The following is a 15511-nucleotide window of genomic DNA, read 5'->3' as shown; positions in this document are numbered from 1 at the left end:
AACAGTCTAACTGGGGGGGAAAAGAGCTAGAAACTTGATATTGTCTTTAAAACCTCTGGCTTAGACTAGTCAAATTTCAGTAGCTGAAAAAAGTAACATACATAAAAAAAGAACTATATTTACTTTGAATTTTTTCTTTCAGATACAAGAAATGTTTTAAATTATAGCCATTTTAATAAGAATTGCTTCTAGCAAGTGGGGGGGGGAGTCTGAAAAACCAATAATTTAGACAAGTACCTACATATTTGTTCTGTCCTGTTGAGATTTAGAATCCCTTCCCATTCACAGTTTACTTTTCACAGGACATTATTAACTTTTTGACTTTATGCATGATTTTCCGTCAGATGCTTTCGATTTGTAATTTACCAAAGTATAATAAACAGTGCAAAAGTCATGCGTTTTCTCCTGCATCTGAGCTCTGTGGTAGGGAAAAATGTGATAAAATGTGTACCTTAAGTCTTGTTTGATGATCTCTCAAAGTGAGTTTGCCTTCTGGAAATAATTTCTGGGGTTGAAGAGCATGGTATTAACAGATTTAATGTGGCTATTCAATGGATTGGTGGAGTGCTGTGTGAGGTTTAACAAAATGAGAGAGACAAATTGAATATCAACAAAACCTACATCTGTGAAAAATTATAAATTTAATTAGTAAAAAAAGTTAAACTTTAAATATTTCATTAACAAGTCAAAATTTGATTTTACCATTAATCCTCATTATGGTGTTGCTTACCAAAAATAGTAATAGCTTTTGCTGAGAGGCAACATATGTGATATGTATTCAAGTCCACAATTTGATCCTCTTACAGTAACTTCCTAATATATGATTTGTGGTGTTTACCTGTAAGGGAAAAGAGCTATAAAAGTAGCCCTTTAAAATACTTTTGGTCTGATGGTACATAGTTCCCTTTCTCTTTTTAATATTTACATTTTTGGATAAATTATAATTTTTTATGCAGTCTTCCACCACGTGGAATGATCAATAAGCCATAAAACTATACTTTTTAGGGCCACTTATTTTTGAGTAAGGTTGCATTAGACTACGTGGAAACAAATAATGTAGTAATAAGTAGGAGAAGTAATGCTGAAGCGCAACACATTCATATGTTGTTCTTTATCAGCTAGGCATTGTAGTTGCAGCTACTCACTACACTGTAATGTTTTGCATACTGGCTTTAAAAATCTGAAAGCACTGGAAGTGTAGCATTTTGTAAGTTGTAACTAATTTCACCAACATCTGTGTCTAATTGTTGTCTGCATTTGCGTTCCTGAGCGTAGATTTATTTTTCCTGTACCACTCTGTGGATTCACTTGACCAGTCTAAGTAAGGATTAGTAGTTTTAAAGTTATTTTGATTAAAGAATCATTTTTAAATGGCATAACACACAACACATGGTTTAAATAATCTTTAACAGGCAAAAGAGCTGTAGCTGAAGTATGACTAATGAAAATGAAGGACTTGGATATGAGCACTCACAGTTTATAGAATATTAAAAAGATACACAAAAATCTGCATATGATCATTTGTATGGAAATATCTGCTATTTTTAGATTTTTAAAGACAAGCGGTAATGGGATATTTTGTAATTCATTTACAAATCTGGTCGATTAATGGAATTAACAAATTATACTCTGCAACTCACTATAAACTCATAATAAAGGCGATGGAAAACATAAATACATATTATTAGTAGTTTAATTAAATGTTATTGTTTTTAAATGGCCCTCTAAGATACAACTATTAAGTACACTTCATTCCCACCTATAATTTACTCAAGGTGTAGTGGAGGAGCAGAAGAGAACATATCCTAAAGGCATTCTACTGCAGTTTCTGGGGTTAAGAGTAAAAAGTTTCCATGTTACACTTGAGTCTCTCTCTCTCTCTCTTCCTTTTTTAAAAATATGGTTGCCTAGCTGTTACAAACATACATTTGATATTCCAGTTTATTTGGCTTGCCATGGTCTATTAAAAAGCACACTATGCAGCATTTTAAATACAGCTGGGGGGGGTCAGTTTTTCTAGCTGTGCTAGTGCATGCTTTTTGCCATTGTGTGTAACATTATATGTTGTCTGGCTGCTTATAGGAGTGGGATGCTCCAGCTAAAGTAGTAATTCTGTCTGTGATTAAAAATAACAAAAACTATAGACACGTAAGTGAGATTTGCCTGGATGACTTTTATGGCACTTAAAATGTCTCATCTCTCTTGTCTTTGTTCTGTGATCATCTAAAAAAAGGCAGTTCGGGTTGGGTGGAATTCTGAATTCAGACATTTAGACGTTGTGTGTCTTAGTTAGGGAAGTTTTGTTTCTACTTTCAAGCCAGCAGCCAGTCCTCACCTGGGCTTTATCACCTGCAAACTGTTTAGTGGCTTTGGAGGGAACTCTGGTATCTGGTATTTAAGGCTATCCCTTAACCCAGGGATAAACCCAGCCAAACATATTTTCTAAGAAAAAAACAGCAACATCATACAACCGTGAAAGGGCTCAGATGAAAATAAAATTCAGTCACTTCCCTTGTGTCCACATTCACTGAAAATGTGTAAAAGTTGTTCATGATCACAGTGTACATTTGGGTATTATGTGCATTCTTTTTGGTATAAAGTTTGTATTTTGAAACTTCATGTAAAGTTGTTTCTCCATACCTAGTTGATATGAAACATATACTTTTTTTTTGTAATTTAATTTCCATTGAAGGGGAAGGGGGCAGACTGGAAAACGGCGAAGCTCTGGCCTAGTGAGACACATAGTAATATCTCAGTCAATTTATAGAATTATAACACAGCATTTAACTTTAAATCCTTCAGCACTGCTTTGCAGTCTTTTAACATTGGTTGGAAGCTGAACTTAAATGACAGAAAGGGGTGGGGGTAAGATGAAAACTAGCATGATAAGGATGAGAGACTGTCGAGAGTTAAAGAGTGGGAGGGAGCTGTATTTCAGCCAGTGATAACAAAAGCTGAAAGATTTTCAGAGGATGTTGAGGAATCATGTTGGACCTTCTTTCCTTAGATATGGTGGCTCTGCTGAGAGCTCCCTTAGCAAGGCACCTCTTTCTAAACTACCTTAGCAAGCCTGTTTTGCATGTTGACTGGGGGAGGGGGTAATCCAGTGTGCAGCTGTCATAGACGAGTGATGAATCACTATCCCGTCATTTGGCTGCCTTCCACATGACATGGGCAGAAGGGGGATAGACCTGCTGGAGGAAACAACAGTTGAGGCTTCAATTTAAAGACAATATGTCTTTCACCGCAGCACTACCCCCCTCTTTTTCTTTTGGTTAAAAGGCAGCATTACCAACCCCAGGAAGATTTCTTTGTTTAGTTAGATTAAGACCTGACATGAATGTCGAATAACAGAGGCTCCTATTTGTGTCCCTGGTTTGCAGGTGCAAAAATCCCCAACCAGTTCAGATGTTGCTGTTTCATCCATTTGCAGGTAAGGATAAGATCAAACTGAACTTTTTGTGCAAAACATTTCTTTTGAAGAACTTTTTAAAAAAAAACTTCATGTGACGACATAGGCATGAGATGGGTGTTGATCTTTATTTTAATTTGGAGAATATTTTTTGGTACTTAGAAAAGTAATTTCAATATACACTTTGAAAGGGTTAAAGTATAGGTGCTTCTTCTGAGTAGTAAGATCTTTAGCATTTCATCTATATACTTCCATGTATTTTAAAACGATTGCCTTGCTTCAGTTTGGTAATGAGAGTAATATGACACTTGTGTTTAATATGGAAGTTTCCAAGTAGAAATTTTAAGATCAAGCACTGATACCAGGAATATTGTTGCATGCAAACAATAGCACTCTGGAAATACATATTGATGTTTGAAAACTTGTGTATTTCCCTTAATCTGAAGTAAATGTGCACAACTTTATCAACATAGTTCTGCTCCTCTGATGTGGTTCAATAAACCATAAAACCCCACATAATGCTATCTCAAATATTCAGAAAGCAAGATTCATTAGCATTTAGAAAACTTTGGATATAATATAAGCTGAGTCGTCATTCCATAAGAATGAATCAAGTGTTCTAAAACTATGTGAAAATCCCACTCATTCTAGACTAAGTGATTAAGTATTTTCTTTTATTTATTGTATGCACACATACTATTTATGAAAAGCAAATCAAAGCTGTGTATCATGAAATGATTATGAAGAGCAATCTTAATATTTGGTTTAAGTACTGTTAAAAGATGCAGCAGAGGGAGTTATGTGCCATCAAATATTGACAACTTTGCACTTATTCTCAGTTCTTGTTTCATTTTAAGTGACAGTTCAAGTATTCTAAAGTGCTAAGGCCGACTAATGCCTATATGAATTCATTGTATATTGGCCTTATCCATTTGCAATTGGGCATACTTTATGTAATCCACAAAGCAAACATGAGAGCAGACATAATAATGTTTTAATGCTACAGAGGAACAATTAAGTAGTTTGCCAGAGTAAACACATACATCAGGAATATCTCATTCCTTGTCAGTAGACTGTAGGTTCAACTATGGCTTCAAGTGTTTTATTTGGTTTGGAGGCCCATTAAATTGTAATTAGGTGGTAAAATGTGTGCAATCAAACAGTGTTACTATATTGCTTTTGGTTTTTTTAATATGATTCCCCCCAACACATTTTAGAACGTATATTAATGTACTAGGTTATCAAAGTATTTTTATTCAAATAAAAAAATTAGGCAAGTAATCATGTACACAAAATACTAAAATTAATGCTATTGATCAACTTTTGAATCACATGGATTGTTCTTCCAGAGTCAGAACTGAATGTATAGATCAAATTTGCTTATGTTTTTTTAAAGGTCTATGGAAATGCAGGATCTAGCCAGCCCTCATAGCCGTCTAAGTGGTAGTAGCGAATCTCCTAATGGTCCGAAACTTGATAATTCTCATATAAATAATAATTCCATGACACCCAATGGCACAGAAGGTGAGTTCCGTTTCATCTTTATGTACATTCAAGCCATTATTTTGCTTAATGCATTTTCACTGATGTGATAAAGATATGTCAGGGCTGTACTACTTAAAACTGAAGAAGGTGGCTTCCATAATGAAATGCTTCTCCATACCTGAACCATCTCTTGGATGTAGACAAAGTAGCAATGGGTGGAAAAGTTAGGCTAGTCTCCCGCTTCCTGTCAGCTAGATTTCAATCCAGAGGGCTTGTTTCTATGGAAGTGCTTTCTCTGGAATCTTGATATGCTACTATGTTGATACATGAATGTACCACTGCAATAAATCAGCCCTTAATTTCCTATTAAATATGAAATATTATAGATGAAATACTGCTTCTGTCTAGGTTTTTACATTTATTGTATCCTATTTGTTTAGCAAGATGTCAGCTCCACTTGCTTTAAAGTAACTATGTATAACACTGCAACCCTAATGCTATGTGGGGTTAAAGATCAATTACAATGATTTGTAGAAGTACAGAAACTTAAATTCTACAGAATGACAATGTCTTTGGAACAATAATCTTATTTGTTTTATCCTGTGCTTCCATTTTACCTTCCTGGACTGATAATAGGATTGTGATGTATGCAAATAAGGAAATTAGACAACTGTACTTTTAAATACTGTGTTTATATTTTTCAAAAAAGGTGGTTTAGTAGTGGAAAATCGTGAGAGCTATAGTTTGACAATGCATGGGGCATATGCACACATTGCTGTGTTAAACAGAGAATTTCTACCCTCACTGAACAGAAGACTTTGAGGGAAACAGTAGAGCCAAGATGGCAGTGTACTGATGGATATTAAAATATGGAACAAATGTGACACCGTTTGCTTTAAAAACTATTTTTATAATCCCATTTTACTCTTGTTTTATTAGAAAGTATTGTATATTTAACAATACATAAAATATGTTAAAGTCTTCGTAAATAAGTATGGATCACATTCTTCTATAAGAACATATATCAAATTTTTGTTCATCTACCATACCCATGTCTCTTATCCAAAGCATTTACTCAGGATAGCATCTGGGATATCAGATCAGTCTTTCTTGAAAATCTTAACCAATATTTTCTAAGGAACCATGGTTAGTCAGATATGCAGTTCTAGTTTCTCTTTTTCTTTAGTTTCTATGAACTAAGTTATCTATATTAAGCCAAAATTTAATCAATATTAATGATTGGGTGCTACTGTTGTTTAGACAAAGTTATATGACTCAGTTGCAGCCCTATGCATACTTACCTAGCAATACGCCTCTTTGAATACAATGCAGCTAGCTTGTGAGATTTCAGGGTGGTTTTTTTTGTTTGTTTGTTTGATGTAAACATATTTACACATTTGGACCTGTGTTTTAATTTCTGGTTTTAATTCTAACTATACTGGCTCATCTAGATGAAATCCAGAACACTTACCCTGGCTTGCTCCAAAACAAACTAGCATGTAAGTTAAGTTCTGTTGATTTTAGTGTAACAATTAAAAATAAGTGGGTTTGGGGCCACAGCCTGGAGTACTGACTTATGATATTAATTTTTGAAGGAAATATAATTTGCCTGTTGGAACTATTTGTACATGTGATCATGAGACTCTTATGAGAAGCTACTAGCATTTTATTTTCTTTGCAATTTTCCTTTAGGTGACATGACTCTGCTCAGCACTGCAGACTGGTTGTTAAATACTAGTACATAGACCACTGCAGGTTTGTGTAGCTATGGTGAATACACATCTGTCAGCATGCATTTTAAGATTTTGCAAAATTTGAAAAGTTTCTGACTCTAATTGTCTCTAATAAAAATTGATAACTAGTGTGAGTTATCTTCAGTAATACATAATTAAAATTACAATCCTACACATGCTTATTGGAAGTTAAACTGAAGAATGCAGGCCTTCCAGCTAAGCATTCATAGGGGCAGGCCACAAGGATAGATTTCAAGGAAAATATTAGAAAATAAATTTAAGGATTGGGTGGGAACAAACTATGCTACACAGCTATATTTATAGTTAACTCTGAATGCAGTATCAACTGTTTTTATTGCTTTAAAATACATTTTATTTATTGTTTATTTTTGTTTATTTTTTATTTTTCTACATCTAGGATTTAGAGTGCATTTTAAGTCTAGAAAACATAGAAAAGAGGACAAACTATTAAGAGGAAAGCTTGCTTTAATAATAGTATGTTTTGTGTTTGGGGAGTATTTGGTTCACTTGGAATTAGAGTGTAAAAATGTGTAACTTGCTTGTTTGTTGCATGTCAAATCCAAATATGTAATCAAATAATCCAATGGTTAATATTTGATAAGTATAGATTTGTCCAGATTCCTATATTGGTTTTATCACTCTGCTATACCAGTGTAATCACTTTACAGTATAAATAGAAATGAGTCTTTTAGTTTATTATAGAGTTTTGTTTGTTTGTTTGCATGTCAAAAAGGTAATCCTAAAGCAAAGTTGAGTTTTGTATCAGTGTGGAATGTTGTTGCAGAGCCCTCTATACAGTGGTGCCTCGGGATACGAAATGATCGCGTTACGAAATTTCCAGGATACGAAAAAGTCGGATTGGCAAAAACTGTTTCGGGTTACGAAATATTTTTCGGGTTACGAAATTCATTTTGGCGCGAAATTCAAATGCTGCTATAGGCTTTCCAGTGCTAACGGAGTATTTCGGGTTACGAAATTTTCGGGTTACGAAAGGAATGGTGGAACGAATTAATTTCGTATCCCGAGGCACCACTGTACTTTGCTACCTAAACGTATTCCATATTTTTAAAAAAATGTGCCAAAACTAAACAGCCCTGTTCTAAAGCTAACAAAATGAAATTCAACATGGAGAAATGTATAGTACTGCACTTAGGGCGGAAAAATGAAATGCACAGATATAGGATGGGGGACACCTGGCTGAATGAAACTACATGTGAAAGGGATGTAGGAGTCCAAGTAGACCACAAGTTGAACATGAGTCAACAGTGTGATGTGGCAGCTAAAAAGGCCAATGCAATTTTAGACTGCATCGATAAAAGTATAGTGTCTAGATCAAGAAAAGTAACAGTGCCACTATATTCTGCTTTGGTCAGGACCCACCTGGAATATTGTGTCCAGTTCTGGGTGCCACAATTCCAAAAGGACATTGAGAAACTGGAGCATGTCCAAAGGAGGGCAACTAAAATGGTGGATGGTCTGGAAACCATGTCCTATGAGGAACGACTTAGGGAGCTGGGGATGTTAAGCCTGGAGAAGAGAAGGTTAAGAGGTGATATGATAGCCCTGTTTAAATATTTGAAGGGATGTCATATTGAGGAGGGAGCAAGCTTGTTTTCTGCTGTTCCAGAGAACAGGACCTGGAACAATGGATGCAAGCTCCAGGAAAAGAGATTTCACCTCAGCATTAGGAGGAACTTCCTGACAGTAAGGGCTGTTCAACAGTGGAACTCACTCCCTTGGAGTGTAGTGGAGTCTCCTTCCCTGGAGGTTTTTAAACAGAGGCTGGATGGCCATCTGTCGGGGATGCTTTGATTGAGATTTCCTGCATGGCAGGAGGTTGGACTGAATGGCCCTTGTGGTCTCTTCCAACTCTACGATTCTATGATTCTATAATTCTAAATTCTAATTTGTTTCCTATGTAGTGCAGGAGGATGTAGTACATGTTAGAGGCTAATATTTTTCAGTTCAGGCTCAGTCTTTTGTGGAAAGGAATGGGAATTTAAATGGCTGAAAGAATGTTTTGAAATAGTCTGTGCATAATACATAGCTTCCAGTAGTCTCATATCAGCCAGGAAACCGTGCCTTCTCTTTTGCAGTCTCACTTTTTCAGTTTGTTTTAAGATGTCCTGGATTCCCTCTTCCTTTTCTCCCCTTAAACAGTCACTTTGCAGCTGACCAGTAGTTTGAACTCAGTTGCTTCCCCCTTCAAATGAAAGAAGGGGTGAAGATACATTTTGCCAGTGCAAGATGTGCTGATCTCTTGGAGGTTTAGAAGGAGCCTATGTGTCCCCAGCAAACCTTTTAAGAGGGGTTCTCTCTGAAGCAATTCCCCTTTATCTAACATTCGGTGATATTTATTGTCTATTTATTTTGAAAGAGTTTCTTTTTTCTGGAGAGCAATGTTCCTTTTACATTTACAATGCAATCATACAGACGTAAGCACCAATGAGTTCAGTGGGGGTCTTGTGTGTGCGTGTGTGTGTTGGGTGTCTTCAAGTCCTTACTGACTTAATGAGACCCTAAGGCGTACCTATCACAGGGTTTCCTTGGCAAGTTTCTTCAGAGGGGAGTTGCCAGGAGGCAATGTAAATTTACGTAGGATTGCAGCCTAGAAAACTTACAGAAAGATATGGAAGACCATCGAGATACATGGATTTCTCTATGGAAGATAAGGGTTTTTTTTGTAACTATATCCTTCTTAACCCATTTTATTGGATTTATCTCTTGGATCTAAAAGAATGGTGTATTATTTTCCCCACCCACCCCCATTGTTAGTCTCAAAACAACCCTTTGAAGTAGGTTTGGCACAGAAGCTACAGTTGACTCAAGATGGGGACATGAGTATTGTGTTATGTTATGTTATAGGAAAACTGGGCTTTGACCTCATCTGTAACATGCATTAGGTAAAGCAGTTGGGTGTTAATAAGGGCTCATGCAGTGACCATGGATTTGAGAGAAAACTGTGATTTGGAGCAGGGTATGATAAAGATGGTTTGATTTTACAACAATGTATTCATGTACTGATATATTTGCTGCATGCACACATATACACTATTGTATTTGTTGATTTTGGTTGTTTTTTGTTGTTGTTGTTGTTTTACATTTTTTCATTCTTTCCTCATCTCGGTTTCTGTGATTAAAGTAGTTCTTCCACATTAATAAATCCCACCCTCCTCTTACAGGCCACATAGACCATTTTTACCACACTCAGATGTCGCTTGGCCACTAATGTATTGGTTTTCATTGCTGATATTTTGGAAGCTGTGATAGCATTTATTCCTACAGCAAGCATTAATACAATAATGGGGGTGCAATGCTGTAAACACCTATTTGGTAGTAAGGCTCATTGAACTCAGTGGTACTTACTTCTGAATAGACTTGTATAGGATTGCACAATGAATGAAATTATCAGAATATCGTGTGGTAATGTCTAGACAGATTTCATTTTGTTACCAAAATATTTTACTCAGAAGGAATTCCAGTCAGTTTGACAGGACTTCGATAGATCTTTTGTGTTCAGCACAACTGAGAAGGGAATTCATTCCTAACTTGCTTTTTTAGAGTTCATGGTGAATTTAAATGAAATATAACAATTAGTGCCCCACTTATGGTTTATCATTTTTACTTATATTGTAATTCTCACACCTGTGTTTCCCAAATTCATATTAGGAAAAACAAAGATATTCTTGTACGTAATGTGTGATTTGGTCATTTTGTGTCCCTCATGCACACACACACACAAATTTCTGCCTTGAGGAAGGTTGAAAAACTGCTTAAACTTGAAATTGATGGGATAAGGAGAGTTAAGTGTTAATTCATGGTTCTTAGGTTCTTCCCATGAAGTAATTATTATAGATAACATTGCAGATATAAAATTATAATATAAGATTGAGTGTCATGGCACAAGAAGCTTTGACTATTCAGGCACATAGTAGACTTTTTAAGTAAAGTATTTTATACAGAAGAGAGTATGTTTATAAGGAAAAGGTAAGATGTGGATACTTAGGGGAGTGAGCAAGCTGATCATTGAATCACACCTCTAATGAGATAAAAGTGGCATTTTGGGAAAGTGAGTACCAGTGTAACCAAAGGAGCAACCACACTAGTATTTCCTACTTTGTGTATGTATATTTATACACTGCATATCATAAACATTTCAGATGGTTAAAATTCTGAGGCAGACTAATTCATCTTGTAAATTCTTTTTGGCTTAGTATAGTAGAAAATGGAGAATGTTATGTAGGACTGTATATGATGTTATGGGGGATAGTCATTATAACTATTCCAGATTTTGTAGGTGTATTGTTAATACTGTAAGTTCTTTTGATTAGAAAATGGTTAATGGTATGCGTGGCTATGAAGAATATGACATTTTTTTATAGTTGTTGTCTGCATGTGACATCTTGCAACCTTACACCAAAGATTTGTAAGCAAGGGCTGCCATTTCCTTCCTTTGAGGTTGAGAGAGTATGATTTGCCCATGGTTTCCATGGTTGAGCAGTGATATGAACCTAGTATCCTAATCCAGCACTCAGAACTTTCCACTGCACTGGCTTTCATTTGCTTTTCTTCCTTTTATTGGGCATGTGGGAAGTATTGTGCAATCTTATATTAGTAACAAATAACTTTTACAGGCAAGATAGAATGTATTATCTCACTCAGCATATGTATTCTCATCAGCCACAGCTAACTACGACTTAACCAGATAAACCCATTTTGTGAAGGGCAGGGAGCTGGAATTAGATGATCTATTGGACTTCAGAACTTAACACTCAAAGACACCATTCCAGTATCAATGGAAGTAGGAAATCTTTTGTGGGAGAAGGCATGGCTTGGTGACTGCTGTGGAAGCACTCTTTTTGGATAAAAATTGATTTGGGTAGTGGAATTGTGGCATTTTCAGAGCACTGACATTCATATGTTAAATGCTTTGGATGAGATCCAAGAGTTACGCAGGAAACTTCTGTGCATGAAACTGCAGCTTTTGAGGTCCTCTCTCCCACTGAACCATTTTATATTATTTAAAACACCTTTTTGTGCAAAAGGGGTTCTCTGGGGTTGCTTCCAGTGTAGAGAAGAATTAGAACTGAAACTAACAGAGTTCTTGTTTGTTATTTGTACTTCTCATCTTGTTTAAATTGGGAAAACTTAACCTGGTACCCATTTTGCTATGAAGTACTGACAGTAGATGTAGAAGGTATGCTGCGCACAGATTTCTTTTGGCCTGATTGGAAACTAGTTTACCTTTCCTGAATGAGCAATTTTATGTGTAAAACAGGATCCAAGTTATATTATTCTTTGACTTAAGGTACAATGTGTTATATTCTGTTCTATATCACCAGGAAAGGGTAAGACTTGATTTGTTTTTCTTCTAGAAATCCCACCCTCTCTCTCTTTGGTGGAGGAGGCTGTAAGGAAAAGACCTTTAAGTATAAAACAGCTTTCACAATGTGCATGCCTAAATATCAGTTTTCTGATTTGTAATTATCCAGTGCAGCATGACTTGCTGAAATTAGTAGTGTGGTGTTTTGTAATATTGTTTATTCAAATAATAAAATTGTAGCTCCTTGAAAGCTTAACTTGCCATTAAGCTCTGTTTATGACTTTGTCTATGACTCTGGACACCAGGGTTCAAATCCCAGCTCAGCAATCTAAGTCCTCTCTGTAAACCTGGGCAAATCACACTATCTCAACCTCAGAGGATGGCAGTGTCAATCTCCTTTTGAAGAAATGTGTGAAGAAAATCCCATGATACGTTGTCTTAGGGTCACCATAAGTCGGAAATGATTTGAAGGCACACGGCAACAACAGCAAAGAGGATATCGTAGATCTTAGGTCTAAAGTTATTGCTGTATAATATCTGCAAATGAATCACAAAACTGATCACGTTGAAGCAGCATAAATAAGATATAGAGATAGCAAACAAGAAAAATAGCAACATTTGGAAGAAATCTTAACTTCTCTAGGAATGCACTAAAGACAAACTGTTATCTGTGTTTCCTCTGTATCTGTTTGCGTATATCCTGATAGTGTTCCAAGTTTGTGATACAAAGTTACAACAAAATTAGATTCAAGTCTATGAAAACTCATGCTATGAACATCTCTTCTTCAGTTAGTCTGAAAGGTGCTACAAGATCCCTAAGATCCCTCTCCATACAAAAAAACAGTTCTTGAAATCCTCCTTTGGAGATCAGTTAAATCATTGGTATAGGAACATTTACAGTCTTAATTCGTAGAATTCTCCAAGTAGTGAGCTTTGAACATACACAGTATATACTCAACTATAAGTCAACTTGATGTATAGGTCAAGGGCAGGTTTGGGGGTCAAAATTATGGTTTTGATATGACCTGCGGATAAACTGAGGGTAAAACTTAGGAGCATGTAACAAAGAATCTAAAGGATGAATCAAAGGAAAACAATGCCAAAGAACTTACAAAATTCTGACAGGCATAACTGTGCTTAAACTGAAAACTGAATGGATGAGAGAGTAGAGTGGGGGTCAGTACTTCCAGAACAGATTACACTCTTGCCTTTCACCAGGAGATGGTTCCCTTTTAATTAAAGTACAGTACTTACATTGACCCATGGATGAGTCGACACTGTTTTTTGGGCCAGTTTTTAAACTAACATTTCTAGACTTATACATGAGTATATACAGTAAATGTTGCCATTTTGGGATGATTAATCAAACATCATGAACTTGGGCCCTGCATTCCCAAACTACTTTTTTTTTTACCAGTGCATTCTATGCAAATTATGTGTGTGCAATTGACACTACTTGCATGCAATCTCAATGCTGTCTTTAAGTAGGGTGGCCATAAGTCAGGATCCTCCAAACCGGGACAAATGTAGGACAAATACAGGACAACATTTTAAATGTAGGACACATTTTTTAAAAATGAGGACACGCAAAAAAAAGTTTATGCTTTTTTAGAAATGTTAATATAAATGCATGTTTCTTAGGTATGATCAAAATGGAGGACATTTTGGCATTATACTAGACAAATTGCAGAAATGTACTTCCCTTTCTGGACCACCCCTCCCCCCATTCCAAACAGCACATTTGGGCATGAACATGGCTTTATTTAACATTGCCTCTTGCATATTCAGAGGCTTATTCCACAACCAAACCTTTTGGGCTTAACACTGAACATGGGTTAACTGGCTATGCAATGCGAACATGGTTAAAAAAAAAGTGGTTTGCCCTCGGTTTCAGGTGTCTTGACCAACTATACTTCCCAGAAGTGTGTACTTGGCAAGGGACTTTGGTTTTTTCTCATTTTGACTTGTTTGTCTGTATTCCTCCCACTAAATAAAGGAGACATGAAATGGAGTAATGGTAAAAGTTGTAAACAAAGAAGTCTGTGAGACTCTGTAGGCAGAGGGTGCACCATGTTAAGAACGGCATTAAGCACACTTAGGCTGCTGCCACACTGCTTTCACTCCATCACACCCATCCTATGGAATCCTGGATTTAGTTTTGTGGTGCCAGGGCTGGGCTTTGATCTCAGGCATAAGAGAGGCAAAAGCTTGGGCTGCATCTACACTGGAGAAATAATCTGGTTTGAGACCATTTAACTGTCGCTAATGCTTATGGAATTCTGGGAATGGTGGTTTGTTCCAGCACCACAGCAGAATGGCAGTTAACCCCTGGAAAGCTCTCTGACCAAGTGACCAATGCCTCACCACAAAATGTAGGGCACCCAGCAAAAATTGTGACAGGCCAAAAATAAAAGCTAAAAACACCCATGTAATTATAAATCCATGCTTCTTAGCCATGATCCGGAAGACATTTGAAATTGACAGAAGAGGACTGTCCTGGAAAAGGAGGAGGATGCCTGGTCACCTTGTCTCTGGTCCAAAATACACTGCTGAAATAAAACATAGCTGGACTGAAATGCCCAGAGTTCCTCACCAAAGCTGCATCCACACTGAGGAAATAATCCAGTTCGAGAGTGATTTAATCTGTCCTGGGTTAGTGTGGGGAATGCTGGGAATTGTAGTACACTGTGGCTCCAGAGCTATCTCTGACAGGGAGTCCCATAACCCTCCAAAGGTAGTTGAACTGCAGTGCCCAGAATTCCTCACCAGGTGCATCCACACTGAGCAAATGGTCCAGTTTGAGACTGCTCAGTGCTGGGGAATCCTGGGAAGTAGTCTATTGTGGCCTCAGAACCATCACTGACAGAGAAGTCTCAATGTCTCCCAAACACTAGCATTCCCAGGATTCCCTACCATTGAGTTAAAGCAGTCTCAAAGTGGGTTATTCTTCCTGCAGTGTGTGAAGAGATATAAAGGATAGGGGCTGGATTCATTCCTTAACTCACAAAAGGAGGATCTCTGTGTCCAAAACACACTGCTGGACTGCCAGGCTCAGTGCTATGGAACCTGGGAATTGTAGTTTATTGTGGAACCAGAGCTCTCTGTCAGAGAAGGCCAAAGCCTACAGACACCAGAATTTCAGAACATTGAGCTGGGCAGTTAAAGGGGTCCAAGAGTGCAGGGGGGAGAAAAAGCCAGGGAGTGTGAATGAGTAGCTCACCTCGGCTGTGGCTGCTCTGAGAGGAGGAGGAGGAGGAGGAGGAGGAGGAGGAGGGAGGGAGCCAAGGGAAGTGGCCAGGACCATCTGGAGGAGCCCCTGCTTTTCCTCATCATCGCAGCCTCCTCTCTTCCACCGCAGGCCCCAAAGGGCCAAACGGCCGGCAAGAGGCTCTGCCCCCAGCAAGCCTCCTGGCCCTGAGGGCTCTTCCTGAGTCTGGCCAACCTCCTCAAACCGGGAAAAAGCTGAGTCAAGGAGGAAACCGTGCAGGACACCCCTACGTGTAAAACCGGGAAGTCCCTGGGCAGGAGGGTTAGGGC

The 15511-nt window shown here is 37.4% G+C and overlaps 1 protein-coding gene across 6 annotated transcripts in view; it reads left to right on the top strand.

The window, feature by feature from the left end:
* The window catches only part of EYA1 (EYA transcriptional coactivator and phosphatase 1), a 115345-nt gene that overhangs the window by 4368 nt on the left and 95466 nt on the right, over window positions 1-15511 (top strand). For 3 of the 6 annotated variants that reach the window (XM_042464248.1, XM_042464249.1, XM_042464247.1), the window contains exons 2-4: window positions 3384-3433; window positions 4809-4936; window positions 6349-6396. In XM_042464248.1, the coding sequence (XP_042320182.1) occupies window positions 4813-4936; window positions 6349-6396 (172 nt within the window). In that variant the 5' untranslated portion in view covers window positions 3384-3433; window positions 4809-4812. Of the gene's footprint in view, window positions 1-2864; window positions 3434-4808; window positions 4937-6348; window positions 6397-15511 lie in introns of those variants that run through there. The other 3 variants (XM_042464250.1, XM_042464251.1, XM_042464252.1) reach the window with 3 other exon arrangements.

This window comes from Sceloporus undulatus, chromosome 4, assembly GCF_019175285.1.
Source record: "Sceloporus undulatus isolate JIND9_A2432 ecotype Alabama chromosome 4, SceUnd_v1.1, whole genome shotgun sequence".
NCBI lineage: Eukaryota > Metazoa > Chordata > Lepidosauria > Squamata > Phrynosomatidae > Sceloporus > Sceloporus undulatus.
Note: the sequence above shows the minus strand (reverse complement) of the source record. Positions and strands in the feature narration are given on the sequence as shown.